This window comes from Ctenopharyngodon idella, chromosome 11 (genome assembly GCF_019924925.1).
Source record: "Ctenopharyngodon idella isolate HZGC_01 chromosome 11, HZGC01, whole genome shotgun sequence".
Taxonomy (NCBI): Eukaryota; Metazoa; Chordata; class Actinopteri; order Cypriniformes; family Xenocyprididae; genus Ctenopharyngodon; species Ctenopharyngodon idella.
This window is the reverse complement of record NC_067230.1, coordinates 18,479,536-18,495,433: the sequence shown is the minus strand read 5'-3', so window position 1 is coordinate 18,495,433 and position 15,898 is coordinate 18,479,536. Positions and strand designations below refer to the sequence as shown.

The following is a 15,898-nucleotide window of genomic DNA, read 5'->3' as shown; positions in this document are numbered from 1 at the left end:
CTATTCAGTTCTATTCGATTAGTTCACCTTGCAGCAGTGGCTCCAAAACTCCATTCATGACGCCTTCCGGCAGAAACCTCCACTGGAACACAGAGTGATCCGCTCCGCCCGTGCTCAGAACCCACTGCAGGTCATGTGACCAGCGCACATTGGTCACATGGGCAGAGTGGCCAATGTATTTCTTGAATTTGGCAGCTGAAAGAATCACATTTGTTAGAACACGCTGGTTTATTTGTGCATGGATGACGTGATATCTGGAGAAGTAAGCTGACCTTTCTTAAGACAAGGGAATCTGAAGAGTTTGACGAGGCCGAAGTCATCGCCCGTCACCAGCACAGCACTGCTGTAATTGGCGTCCACAGAATTGATGTCATTGACGTTGGAATATTTAGGCCAGATTCCATTCACCTCGGGTCCGAGAACACATGTCCACGTCATCCAATGGATTCCTTTGGCTTCCTCCTTTGGCAGGAATTTACCAGCTAAGAACACGGAGCAAGGGTTTATCTTCAATTATACTGTAAGCATGACATGATTCATAAAATACAGAATGTCATTCAGTGACTTTTGCAGCGTTACGGATTACTGGACAAGAATTTTTTTAGAAATATTTGGGGAGGATTTTCATTTGTATGTCATGTACAGTACCAATTCCTGAAATTAATAGACTTTTTAATGTACAAATATCTCCAATAAGATAAAAATGTCTTATATTATAATATATAAATAATATGAGTATATATTATATTGTATATTATAATTTTTAATATATATTAAAAATTATATTAGAATTTTAATATATATATATATTTTTTTTTTTTCAGTGTGTGTATATATATATATATATATATAAAACATATACTTTTATTATAAATTATATATTAAAATTCTAATATATTTTATAATATATAAATAACACAATATCATAATATAATATAATATAATATAATATAATAAAATAAAGTATATATTATATTGCATATTATAATTTTTAAATAATTTATAAATATTTAAAAATATTTAACAAATAATGTATACTGACTTTTCAAATTTAAATGAATTGTAGATTGTTATTAATTTTTATGACTTTACATAAATTATTAATGCATTTTCAAGAACTTCATTGGTGACTTTTCCAGGTCTGGAAATGACAATTTTAAAATTGTTTTTCATGACTGTGAAAAGCCTAGTAATTAAAAAAAATCATTAATATTTGTATAAATAATTTATACATTTTTTTTTAAAGTTTTAAATATTTACGCATTAAGTATTTATGCAAGTATTAATGCTTTTTTTATTTATTACTAGGCTTCAAATTTCCAAATTTCCAAATTTCCAGACCTGGAAAACTCATCAAAACCTTGTAAAAAGAGGGTGCTTGTGAAAAAGTTCTTGAAAAATCATTAATAATTCAAGGAAAAGTCATGAAAATGATTAAATTTTTTTTTTAAAATGTCAGTATATATTTTTCAAATTTTTAAGTATTTATGCATTCTGATTTTTCAAATTTAAATGAATAGTAAACTGTCATTAATTTTCATGAATTGTTCAGTATTATTATTAATGTAAAAACTCTAAATATTTAAAACTTTACTCATTTTGGAAATTTGAATGAATTGTAAAGAGTTTTCATGACTTAGTAATGATTTTTCAAGACCTTTTTCACAAGCACAATCACAATTTTAAAATAGTTTTTCATGACTGTGAAAACCCTAGTAATAAAAAACAAATTGCATAAATCACAGTTGTTTTCAAACAGGTTTCTGTGTCCCGTAATAAACTGGAATAAAGTATTTTATACAACAGTTCGTTCTGGTTCTCGAATCTGATTGGCTAAGAGCCTTTTCCAGCCATGCGATATTCTACTAACAGATAAATAAATTGCACACGTCACCTTTCTGAAACAAAACACAGCTTGATTAACTCTTTCCCTGCCAGTGTTTGGAGTACCATCGATCTACAGATGGAGTAGATTGAGTCCATCAACACCTCAAAGCTTCACAGTCGTTTCCTTTTCATGGGTTCAACATTTCATTCAGTAACGTTAGGCAGTTTTGATTTATATGATGTGATGATCGCGATAATTTACATGTGCGTCAGCAATGCTTTATCGCTTGTTTCAGCTTCTTCGCCTGTGTTTTGATCCGGAGATTCTGTACTCTTTCAGAAGATGCGTGATAGCGCCCCCTACCGTATAACAGTGAACACATGGACGGAAAATTCCATCAATGGCGGGGAAAGGGTTAATGGAGAATCTTACTTGGCATCCTGTAGAAGAATCTTTCTCCAGCTCCATCATTGGTCTGCAGGAATCGGCTGTCCACAGACCAGTCCAGGTGCGTTATGAAGCAAGTGGACTTGTTGCACTCTCCCACTTTTTTATAGCGTTGGGCCACAGCGTAGATGTCCACAAAGCCGTCGTTGGAGCCCACGGCCAAGTAAGAGCCATCGGGCGAGAACTTGAGCTCGTGAATGACCTCCTTCCTGTCCTTGATGTGGACCACCTCCGTCATGTCCCTTAGAAAACAAGAAAAACTCTCAGCTTATGGATATGCATCTGAAGTAATGAAGTGTAGGTGATTCAGATTTAATTACCTGACACGAAGAACAGTGAAAGAGCCGTCCTTCATGCCGAGGGCGAGCTGGGAGCCATCGTTGTTGAAGGAAACACTGCGTACGGCCTCTTCCATGTTGCAGCGAGCGATCAACGTGTGTTCGGACAAACTCCACAGCCTAATGAAAATGAAAAGGGATGCATTTTGAAAACCCAAAATATCACTATCTCATTTCCACCTGTCTTGCTCCATTCTGCTGTGTGAACTGATGTGGTATAAACAAAAATCCAATAGAAGGATTGGACTGACCGTACAGATCGATCGTCGCTGCCTGTGACGGCCAGCGGTTGTTTGGGATGCAGGTCGAGGGCCCAGAGTTCCCCTTCTGAGTGACCCTGCATGATCAAGAGCGGTTTATCTCTGTCTCGCACCATCACCTCAAAGATCTCACTGTCTTGAGTTCCCGCTAAGATCCTGTCAGCCCTCCAACACACACTGCGGATGGACAGACCTGGAAGAGAAAGAGTCGGTCAGATGAATCAAATAAAGAAAATAAGGAGATCCATGCAGATTAAAAATTTTGATCACCAGCAAATATTATGTTTGTGATTTGTGCTCTAGTGTGTAATGGTTTAGTAATGGTATGTGTCACATTTAATTTTTAACAACTTGTATGGCATCTTTCCTAACTAAGTCCATGGGATATTGGTGTTCTGGCATCTTAACTAGTTTAAAGGAATGTTCCTGGTTCAATACCAGTTAAGATTAACACAAACCTGTCCCTAATTCTTTGAAAACAAAACAACTAGACTTTATTTAATCTGGATCATCTTTGATTTTATAGTGATTTTGGTGGGTTGTATTTTAGAGTCATTTGTAAAATGGTAAAAAATAATATTCAAATATATAAATCAAATTGATCTGAGTTATTTTAAATTATATTAATAATATTAATCTGTCATTTGTTAAATAAATTACTTGAATTAAATGAATAATATTCAATAATTTAAATAATATTAATCTCTTTTGGGATTTTTTAGTCATTTATAAAATATTATTATTTTATTTGAATAATACAAATTATATGAATAATATTCAATTATTTAAATAATATTCATCTGTTTTGGGATTTTTTTTTACAGTAATGTTAAATTATATTAATAATATTAATCTGTTTTGGGATTTTTAGAGTCATTAGTAAAGTAAATGACAAATTATATTAATAATAGTCAATTATATAAATAACATTAATCTGTTTTGGGATTTTTTTAGTGCAATTTGTAAAATGGATGCCTTGAATTATATTAATAATATTCAAATATACAAATAATATTAATCTGTTTTGTGATTTCTAGAGTAATTTGTAAAATAAATGACAAATTATATTAATAATACTCAATTATATTAATAATATTCATCTGTTTTGGGATTTTTTAAAAGTCATTTTAAATTATATTAATAATAAATATCTGTTTTTGGGATTTTTTTTGAGTAATTTGTAAAATGGATGACTTGAATTATATGAATTATATTCAAATATACAAATAATATTCATCTGTTTTGGGATTTTTAGAGCCATTTGAAAAATAAATTTCTTGAATTATATTAATAATACTCAATTATATAAATAATATTTATCATTTTAAATTATATTAATAATATTAATCTGTTTGGGGATTTTTTTTTTTAGAGTATTTTGTAAAATGAAATACTTGAAATATATGAATAATACTAAATTATATAAATATTTGTTTTGTGATTTTCATTGTTTTTATCTGACGCATTTTCTGTATCAAATCAACTGTTACTAAAGACAAAAAATAACTTTAATTTCACAAGAGACTGTAGTTCATCAGACAGAAGTTCCTCCACCGAGAAAAAACAGTTCCACCTTTAAAGGGTGATTTAGACACCTTACAGCTCAAATAACACACTTTTTTATGGTGCAGAAAAATACAAGCTTCACACTCAAAGGTGGTTTGCTGGTGTTCAGCAGGGCAGAATTTAATTGGCTCATTAACTGGCTGTAAAACCCCCAAAAATGAAGCTATACGGCTAAAAAAGTCAAAAACATGCCATACTGAAAGTCTAAATTGGAAAAGCCAGCAAAATGTCAAATAAACAAACCCAGTGTGAATCGTTTGCTTTGGATTCACACTTTGAGAGAACTATATCTATACTGGATATCGCTGTTAGTTTTGTCTGAGATGTTTCAACTAAAACAGACCCAAATGAGTCAATACTCATCACCTAGTACATAAATATATAACATGAATGCAGGGAGCAGCTCAGATCATTTGATGAGAAATATTTAAGTTCATATTGACTTTGATTGCAAACATCGTTGAGATCTCTTCTGAAACTGAGACACGTGAGATTACTGGGCTGTTTTTCTCAGGCTTCATTAAAAGACTCTCAGCTACATTTTATTGCTATAAACACATAAACAAATGATCTTTCCTGCAGGAAGCATTCGGCGAGGTTCGTTAAATCTGCTGAGGTTTTTGTTTCAGGCTGACCAGACCTGATCGTTTGTTATCCCACCCAATTATCTGACAGTCTTCTGCTGTGAAACCGCTGACAGCTTCATTACTACAAGACTTACATCTGCTGAAAACACTGTCACTTGAGCGATATAAGCGCAGGCGATGTTTCCATGGTGACTGAATCCCTTATATACTGGCTTTCCTTTACCACCATATGGAGTCAAATGAATGATCTCTTCCTGTTTAAGACCGTCTGCTTTATTGATCAAGTATTGTATTTGTAATCTACATCACTGAATGCAATTTACTTGAAAAATGGTCAATAATGGACCAAGCTTTTGTGGTTCATTGCACAGAGCCCCATGATTCACACAAACGGAATTGCCGAATCCAGTCATAAAAATGGAATTTACTGAATATCGTGGAATGGCACGTAATTTGGAAAAATTTGAATGAATAAAAAAAGTAAAGGGTGAATCTGTGAATATTAAAGCACAAAAACCGCTGTTTAAATCTGAAGTCTGTCTCACAACAACCTGTCAAAATAAAAGTTACTAACAATAATAGCAACAATAAATATAGCTGCAGGCAGCAATTAAGGGGTCAAGCACAACAGAAGCAAACAAGGAAGCTAGTAGCAGACCAACAATGTCATAATGGACTATGATATCAACTGAGACAAAGACACTGCATGTCAATTTTGAAGTCAATCAGACCAACAGTACTGTAATTAGTACTGTTTTGTTCAATTACAATTAAATTTGGTGAAAATATCTCATTTCGTTTAGGAGTTATAGACATTTATATGTATGAACACATAAAATTTGATAGCATTTTTTGCCACTTACTATCAAAATTTTGACATTTGGCCATTAGTGTATCATCAGCGAACTGTTTCCGATTTTCATATGTTGGTTTCGTCTCAATCCGACTAACGGTTTCTAAGATATTCGCAAATGTTGTTTAAATGCTAAATCACAACGTTGCACTAACCGTAAGGCGAAACCTAGTATGTTAACCTAGGATTCATGAATCCAACGAGATGACTTCCGTGAAAATAAGTCAACCACATCCAAAGTTATAAGCATGTAAATAATTGTTTTCACCACTAGGTGGCGCTGGTCCGAAAGTTCTCAGACTCCTTCAGGGCATCGTGCCGATGACCCATAGTGAGTTTCGTAATGATACGTTCATGCGTTCGTAAAATACGTCATTTTACTACAAAATTCAAAATGGCCGACGCCCAAAATGGCCGATATGGGAAAATTGGATATCATTCGACTTAGCATGATGCCCTGAATTTAATGACCACTTTTATGATTTTTGGATGAACTGTTCAAAAGTTATAAGCAAAAATGTACATTTTTTTTGTATCTCCAGACCAGTAGGTGGCGCTGCACCGAAACGCAGCATGTAATATGCTTGATGACATGGACCAAGTTTCGTCTTGTTTTTCAAAAACAGTTCGACAAATCAACTTTTGTCGGCATGGTCTGAAGATGGTCTGGTTAAATTTTTTTGAAAATCAGAGCAACAGCCTAGGAGGAGTTCGAAAAAGTAGGTTTTTCGGAAAATTCAAAATGGCGGGAAATTTTCATGACTGAAAACGACGTCATATGGTGCATTTGAATCATCTTGAGCCAAGGAATGTTTCTAGCCCTTACGGTTCAAAAGTTATTAGCATAAATATAAGTGCAAGTTTGGACAGTTGGTGGCGCTATTTTATTACATTTTAAAATATTAATTAAATTGTTAAATTAGCCGTCATTTGATTACCACCGTTTTTGATAACAAATTTGTATTAAATCATGAAACACAATCCAGACAACAGACAACATAGAATTTCAGAAAAAAGGTGCTATTATTGTTTAAATTTTATCAATTCAATTGGTTAAACATCCTTTTTGATTATTAAAATGTAATTAAAACATTAAAAACAGAATTTGGGAAAAAACAAAGCAGATTTCATCCGGCCCTCATTGCAGCATCTATAAAACATTATTCAAGGGTTCTACACTTTTTAAGCATTTTATAATGTTAACTATAATGATTTCTTGCACAGAAAACGGTATTAATTTAGTTTCTTATGATCATTTTCCAAACTTTCTCTGCCCTCACAATTAAAAATGGCTGTTTTTGCTACTATACCTTTAAAGGTGCTGTATGTAATTTTATTGACTGTACTAAAGCATAAAAATGCCATTACTTGTTTGCAGAGATTTAGGAAACATACCAAGTTCACACACTTGTTTCTTCAAAAAACAATCCTACAGCCAGTTATACTACTTTGAAACATGCATTCTGTGTCGTAATATCTGTTTTTGTTTTGGTCTGTGTGACTCCGCCCACTTCCAATTTACCCGATCGTATTTCAACACCCCGGGTTGCCAGTTGGTGGAAAACACAGCAATAGATCGTAGACCTAGAAAGCCTCAGTATCTATCTAAAAATCTCTAATCGCCTATTAAAACGCAGATAAATCAACTCGTTGCATTCCATTGTCAGTTGCGCTTGTTCCTGTTGTGTGTCCTCAATCTGGCAACCCGTGTGAGTGTCAAATCTGAGGAGATCTCTCCTATAGTTTGAATTCACACTGCAGTACCCATTTGAACCACTAGCTGTCAATCTTACATACTGCACCTTTAAGACTTTTATATTTAAATGAGCTCTATTATGAGTAAACTGGTGTAATTCACACTTTCACATGTTTACACGTTCACACGTTTAGTGGGGCTGGTCAGATTTCTGAATACTAAATAGTTGTTTTATGTGTAAATGTAGACAGTCATATGTTAATGAAATATAAGCTTTGTGTTGTGAAGGTTACAAGTATTTCATATAGTACATTTCAACTTTTTCAAAAGGGCAAGAAAAAGACCTTTATAACCCTGTTCTGCCTCCCTGAGGTCGATCTTGGTGATGGGTTTGAAATCCACATCCCACAGCCTCACACATCCATCACGCCCACCGGTGGCGAAGCCTTCTTCACATGAATGCATGCTGAAGATCCCTGCCTGCAGAACAAGGAGAGTTCACAAACAGGTCACAACCGTCGGCACATGCTGCTGAATTCACTATAGATGCATGACGCAAATGGTCATTGCGTTGACGATCTGACCGCAACTTTGTCAGTGAACATCCTTTAAGGGAGATCATATAGCAGACATGTGATGTGTATATGGTGGGAGAGATTGTGTAGGATGTGTGATGAGCTTTACTCACGCCGTGCGCCGCCTGTATCGTTCGTGTCAGGTTGAGTCCTTTCCACACATAAATGTCTCCGTTAAGAGCGCCTGAATACGTCACTTCATCTTTCGCCGTTGCTAAGCACAGGATGGTTTGTAGGTCCCCCGTCTTTCCAAAAATCCCTCGTTTTGGCGTCAAAGCATTGCCACATAATGTCCAAAACTATGAGACAAAAGAGAAATGATGCCCTGAAAAACAATTAACCATATGAAGGCTGTGAGCTCCACTTCTGTTTCTGAACTCCCTGAAACGCCTCCATTGTAGTCTTGAGTTTTCTTCCGGGAACGAACACGTCACAATATTCCTCATTTAAATAATTCATACAGTTATGGTAAGGGGTGGGACATTTCCCAAACACCAATCACAACACACTACTCCAGCCGACCAATCAGAGCACAGTGTGCTTTTCAGAAGGAGGGGCTTCATAGAGACAGGAACTAAACAGAGCGTTACTGACAGACTGAGAAGAGAGGAGCTGAACAATGGAGAATATGAGGAAAATAATGAATATTCAAGCAGGAAAACATTGCATCTGCAGTAAAGACAAAAACAAACAACAAAAGAAAGAACGAATAAATTACAGCATCTTTTCCCGCTGATGCCTCATTTATTTCTTTCCGAGAGCGCAGGAATCATCTTGGGTTCAAATGAACTTTGTCTCAGGGGTCTGACTCACTTTAATGTGCTTGACTCCGCAGCTCACCAGCCTGTGCGGCAGAAACGGGTCCCAGGAAATATCAAAGATCTGAAACCGCAGCACAAACAGGTGGAATAAACACGTCAACACCTCCACAACATCCAGCAGCAAACCTGATCACACATTAAGTCTAAACTTATACAAAATTATCATAAATTAATGCACAAACTAGGTACTACATGATGGTTTTGAAAAACACTAACCATAAGTATGAGCAATAATTATAGTGATGCTTGCTAATTAGCTAATAATTTAACAATTTACAATAACAGCAATGCATGAAGCCTTTTATTCAACATTATTTTTCTTCTGTCCTTAATTTTAAACTATGCAATTTTCTTTCAGATCAGTCTGATTCCTTCATTGTAATACTGGTAAATTGTGTGCAGTGAAAACATTGATATATATATATATATATATATATATATATATATATATATATATGTATGATTGGATGAGAGGTCATTCCAGCCATGCGATATTCTACCAGTATCACCACAGGAACCATTTCACCGTTTGTATCACTCCGCTTGAAGCGACTTTCATGGTCGGCCGATCAAACCCACCATATTTTTTACATGTTGTACCACGAACTGTAGTTTTAAGAGTTTTTGAAATATGTGACTCATTTAATCATAGCAACTATTTTACAATTTGTTTAGACATTTACGAGCTCCAGGCTGTTAGCGGCCGTTCAGTGCTCGAGTACCCGCCGAGAACAGCTTAATCTCGGCCAGTGCTTCGGGGATTTGCTGCTGGCTCTTATAGTGGTTAAACATGAGATATAATTCATTTTGGGTACATAAAAAGGCAATCTTTGGTCTTATTAATCTATTACTTGTTCCTGAGCAAATCGAATTGGGTTATGTTAAATTTAATTATTTAATATTAAGGCTATATTTAACTTGCGTCCGTTTTGTACATTTGACTGAATTGTACAATTGTGTATATTTCCTATTGCCATTTATAATGGCTATTGTTGCTCATTTAAATATTGTTGTTCAATAAATATTATTTTATATAAATAATATGTTGTATTGAGAAAGGGTCCATTAGTGCGTAATATGGATTGAGCGAAAGTTTACGAGTGAATGAGTCAGTCGCAAGAGACTTTTAAATTTTTAAGGGACTTTTGTAAACAAAGGGTGTTGTTTTAGCGCTGGTATGGAAAATTCCCTCAACTGTAAAAAGGACAAATACAAAGATTGCTTTCCTTAGCGGACATTCAAACGGATTTTTATAATGGATATAATATTATGGACATCGACCTGAAGAATGAATGTTATATCAGACACAGGTAATGCTCGCTCAAACGATCTCTCTCTCTCTCTCAATAATACTGTACAAAATACAATGAATTTCAATGGAGGGACTCAACATTCCTTCGTTACTAGTCCTAAAGTGACGTTTTAGAATTAGTAACGGAGTCTTGGTTAAACCGTCATCTTAAGATTTAAATCTGTGGTGGATGGAAGTAGTTCTGCACAAAAGAGGGTTTTCTTATTTATTTACACGCTTGTCCCATCAAACTGTTGTATAAATGCAATATCACACTCGTAGCTGTGAAATATGGCTGTATATCAGCATGGCTGTGATTACCTACGGCCGAATCACAGCCGTGCTGATATACAGCCATATCGCACGGCTACTCGTAATAAAATATGCTATTATCTTTCAAATAGTCTGATAAATTATACACCCTGAATGCAATGAAAGTTGCTTTGGATAAAAGCGTCTGCCAAATGCATACGTTTAAATTGCAATAGGAACAATGCATGAAGTCTTTTAATGTTTCTTCTATTAATAATGCATTTATCTTTCAAACAGTCTGATTTGTTTATTATTTGCATTCATTATCTGCACATAAACATCCCTTAAAGCACTCCTGTTGCTCAAAGCGTAGAGCATGCAAAGTCATGGGTTTGATTCCCAGGGAATGCATGAACTGATATACCGTACACCTCGAATGTAATGTAAGTGGCTTTGGATAAAAGCATCTGCCAAACGCATAAATGTAAAATGCAACAGATATAAATTATAAAAGGCTTTATATTCCATCGGCAGTTTACATTTTGGCAGTCATGCCAGTGAAGTTGTTGAGCTGGAACAGGAGAGAGAGACACAGAGCTGCAGGGTTTTAATGGCACCTTAGGGAATCTTCTGGTGTCTGTGGATCTTCACTAAGCTGCTCTGTCATCTCAAACTGTGTGTGTGTGTGTGTGTGATTCAGATTAGGAAACATACTCTATCTGTCAGTTCATGCATTGAATTTCTCCTCTGCATTGTAACATAACAATAACTTATTCATAATGCTCTTAACAGTTATTCATTCACATCACTGAGGTGTAGCATCTGTTGCTATGGAAACGGTCCTACCATGTGTGAACCGTATGGGCATGTTCTGCATTTTTTAACTTCGTGAACTAGATCTTTCTGGCATTATGAATGAAACGCTGGACTTGGCAGTTTTGATGTAATTAACTGATGAACAGTCCGTTCTGTCTTACCCTATCAGAATGTCCCGTGGCGGTGGCTAAGACACGCCCTTTTTTCCAGTCCCAAACACACACAGTGTTTTTGGCATCAAGCCCCACCGAAGCTAAACGCTGATTATACAAATGCAAACGACAGGAGAAAATATGCAGTTAGACGAGACCATTTGCAAACACAGATTTTAATAATTTAATAATACAAATACTAAATATGGCAAAAAACATGCTAATATTCAAATGGTCAATGATTATGTTAGTCTCATTATAGAAAAATATTTGAGAATGCAGCAAGTGATCAATCAGAATCAGGTATTCCAGAGAATCATCATATGAAGTGATTCAGAAATGATTTGACTCACTTGTCCGTCGGCGTCGAAGGCCAGACAGGCCACACCATGAGTGTGAACGTCTCTCAGGATGGACACTGTCGTCAGGGTGTAAGAGTCCCACACGCAGATATACGGATCCTTCCCAACCTGACCTGTGGCCACCTGGATCTTATCCGGATGCAGCGCTAGACTGAGAACAGAATAATAATAATAATAAACTTTATTTTCTATAGCGCCTTTAAAAAGTAGCATCTCAAAGCGCTTCACAGGAGAAAAAAAAGAAAACATGCAATTATACAAACAATACTTTAAAATAAGTGAGATTAAAAAAAACACACCAAATAAGAACATACTGTCAAAAACAAGTAAATAAAAATAACAATTTCAATATAATCAAGTAAAAGCTACCCTAAAGAAATAAGCTTTAAGGGAAGATTTAAAACACTAAGGGATTCTGCTTGCCTAATTCGAGCAGGCAAGGAATTCCATAGTCTTGGAGCGACTGAAGAAAACGCCCGATCACCCATAGATTTTAAACGGGTATGTGGAACGATTAAAAGGCCAGTTTCCGAAGAGCGGAGAGCACGCACAGGTGTGTAGGGGGCTAAAAGCTCAGCGAGATAGTGAGGAGCCAAACCATTCAAAGCTTTATAAGTAAGCATGAGAACTTTAAAATCCACACGAAATCTGACAGTGAGCCAATGTAAAGACTCCAAGACTGGAGTGATGTGATCCCTTTTCCTGGTTCCAGACAGGATTTGGGTGGCAGAATTTTGAACCAGCTGTAATTTATTTAGGGTGGCATTTGAGACCCCAACCAGCAAAGCATTACAATAATCAATGCGAGAAAACACAAAGATATTGATCAACTTTTCAGCCACTGGAAGTGACAGCGTAGGACGCAATCTGGCAATATTTTTTAGATGAAAGAATGATGTCTTTACAGTGTTCTGAACATGGGGATCAAATGTTAAATGTGCATCAAATACCACCCCTAAATTTTTTAATTTTGTTTGAAATTCCAGTGTAGAGCCATCCACACTTAAAATTAAAGACCCAGCCTTACGTATCTGGTAGGGTGAACCAATGAGCATTACCTCCGTCTTGTCACTGTTCAGACACAAGAAATTTCCAGACATCTATTTTTTTATCTCAGAAATACATTGAGAAAGAAAAGACACAGCCACATTAACATCAGAATTTGAATGTACATAAACCTGAGTGTCATCTGCATAAAAGTGAAAGTTGAGGCCAAGTGATCTTAAAAGTTGACCCAATGGATAAATGTAAATGCTAAAAAGTAAAGGGCCCAAAATTGATCCTTGAGGAACACCAGATTTCACAACACCAATATCAGACTTGCAACCACCCATAGCAATGAACTGCTTTCGATCCGAGAGATAAGAATCAAACCAGCTTAGTGCAGTCCCAGAAACACCAAAGACAGACTCTAACCGAGTAAGTAAAATTGAATGATCAACAGTGTCGAATGCGGCACTGAGATCAAGAAGAATCAAGATAGCAAGAATCAGAAGCTATTAACAAATCATTAGTGACCTTAACTAAAGCTGTTTCAGTGAAGTGGAGTTTACGAAATCCCGATTGAAGGGGCTCAAAAAGATTATTTGCAAGATGAGAATTCTGATTGGTCTCTGCTGATCCTGCAGCCAATGAGATTGCTTGCTCAACATTCTAGTCCTGCAGCGCTATCAGAGTTCCTCTGAACCCCTCCACCTCCCCAGCTCCACCTGCCTAGATCTGCTACAGGATTTATGTGTGTCTATTTATGCAGCAGCAGCAGATCTTAGCAGTAACAAGTCCATTTTTGCTCTGCAGCAGCAACAGATCTAGTCCGCTAAGAGCAAATATATTGCCATATTCAATAACATGCTAAAGCTATTCAGAGAGTTATCATTATTGAAATATATTATAACACCCACCAACCCACCAAATGCGGGTGTATTTCAGCAGTGGTGTGTAACGCAGTCACTCTTACTAGCCACTTTGGTGGGTTGAATCTTATATATAATATACGCACTTTTCAACTGTAGTCTTTTAAAAAGGCATCTGAAATAATAAACTAATTACAATGTAGTGCTGTCAAAAATATCGATTTTTCAATATATGCCGATACTGAAATATCAAAAAACGCTTCCAATACTAATTTGCCGCAGAATAGATACACGATACCAGCTGTGTTACAGGGCTTGAATTTCGGCGTGGGATTGCACATAATTTTACTCATTCCCGCAGATTTTTGTTCTCACACCCAAAGTGCGCCACATAAAGCCCCCTCTCAGTACTAAATTGAGTTTTTCGCTGCTTATTGTGCTTAAACAGTCAAATACATACAAAATAATGTCAAAATGCCAGTCTTGGTGATTATTCACATAAACACGGTCAGTCATGTTTTAAGTGAACGTAAACAGAGAAAGAAAACGCATGTATACAGCATAATGGATCTGTGCGTCAGGTCTTAAAGTGACAGCAGCCTAATAAACCTGGGGCCAAATTATGAGATAATATTAAAAATATCTATATGACAGTTTTTCCCCATGGTATCAATGTCAAAATTGTGGCCAGTGAAAATGCTGAGTGACTAGTAACTTTGGAAAATCACATCGATAATGAGCAAAAACGTTAATGTCAAGTAACGGTAGCGGCGTTACATAATCAGGATACAAAAATCCAGTAACTGTAATTCGTTACAGTTACGTAAAAAAATGTAGTAATCAGATTACAGTTACATTTTGAAAAAAGGGGGGATACTATCAGGATTACAGTGGTTTCTAAATAAATAATTATTTTGCCATAATAACACCATATTAAGCGCTGCTTGATTATACAGTATTTCCTGGTTCTGTTGCCAGTGATGACTCACGTGAGCCACCCGCTGGTGCATGCGCAAATAACACCTGTATACAATCTCCTCAGATGCAGATTGAATCACTGCTGCTAGTTGAGTACGATGCTGCCCGTGGGAAAAAAACGCTTTTAATTCATGGAAATTTCACTGCTATTTTGTTTTCAAAGAAGAAAATGCAAACAACATGGTTGTACAGTGCAAACTCTGCCTTCCAGCTACGAAAACACTTTCTTTATCAAGGACTAAAAAATAATCTGTAATACCATACTGTAGCCACTAGATGTCTGAATAGACCTATACATATATATTCAGGGCTGTGTGTTCACAATTTGTGGAAATGAGACATGATTGCTTAGTTTTAATAGTTTTTAAAAGTAACCAAAATGCTAAACATTAAAATTAAAGCAAAACAAACATGAACAGAAATGTTTGATCTGAGCTTGTTCAGTTTGGTTATGATCTGATGTCACTTTTATATATTTAAGCTCTAAATAACAACAGTAATAATATTGCAATAGATAATTTATCAGATTTTTAAAATATTTCTATTGTTGAGACACAATTCTATAGTATGGAACATGTAACATTTAAAAACTTGCAGAAATTGAGAAGAACTAATTAAAATTAAATTTAAAAATGCACTTTATTTACAGTAAAGTTTACCCCTTTCTTTCTTTCTTTCTTTATATATGTGACCTTGAAGTAATCCAAAAGTAATCAGATTACATTACTTCATATTGTGGTACTTGGATTACGTCACTGAATATTTTTTTTATGAAGTAATTTGTAACTGTAACGGAAAACATTTTTAAAGTAACCCTCCCAAGTCTGCATATATCAAAATTAACACGCTAACGCATGCGATTATTTTTTTCAGTTTAACGGGTTAAAAATATTTATGTTGTCTCTATATTAATTTAGAGATTAAATGTGAAATTATTACAATATAAAAATATATTAAAAACTTTAAATGTTAGGTGCGATTAATCACGATTAGCTATTTTTTAATTGACAGCACTAATTATATAAATTATATATATAAATACCTTTATATATATATATATATATATATATATATATACACATTATATTTTTAGAATATAAATATTTCTAATATTATATAATGTTTTATTATACATCATATATATTTCTACTATACCAGTACTTATTATTTTTAATTAATAATAATAATAATATTTTTTTTTTTTTTGACAGAACAGAATTTAG

The 15,898-nt window shown here is 35.1% G+C and overlaps 1 protein-coding gene across 2 annotated transcripts in view; it reads right to left on the bottom strand.

Moving 5' to 3' along the window:
• The window catches only part of eml6 (EMAP like 6), a 51,442-nt gene that overhangs the window by 21,833 nt on the left and 13,711 nt on the right, over nt 1-15,898 (bottom strand). For both annotated transcript variants that reach the window (XM_051912199.1, XM_051912200.1), the window contains 10 exons: nt 11,836-11,995; nt 11,492-11,590; nt 8,964-9,032; nt 8,264-8,449; nt 7,920-8,055; nt 2,865-3,066; nt 2,596-2,733; nt 2,261-2,517; nt 273-482; nt 28-195 (listed from right to left, as the gene is read on the bottom strand). In XM_051912199.1, coding sequence (XP_051768159.1) covers nt 28-195; nt 273-482; nt 2,261-2,517; nt 2,596-2,733; nt 2,865-3,066; nt 7,920-8,055; nt 8,264-8,449; nt 8,964-9,032; nt 11,492-11,590; nt 11,836-11,995 — 1,625 coding nt within the window. The remainder of the gene's footprint in view (nt 1-27; nt 196-272; nt 483-2,260; nt 2,518-2,595; nt 2,734-2,864; nt 3,067-7,919; nt 8,056-8,263; nt 8,450-8,963; nt 9,033-11,491; nt 11,591-11,835; nt 11,996-15,898) is intronic.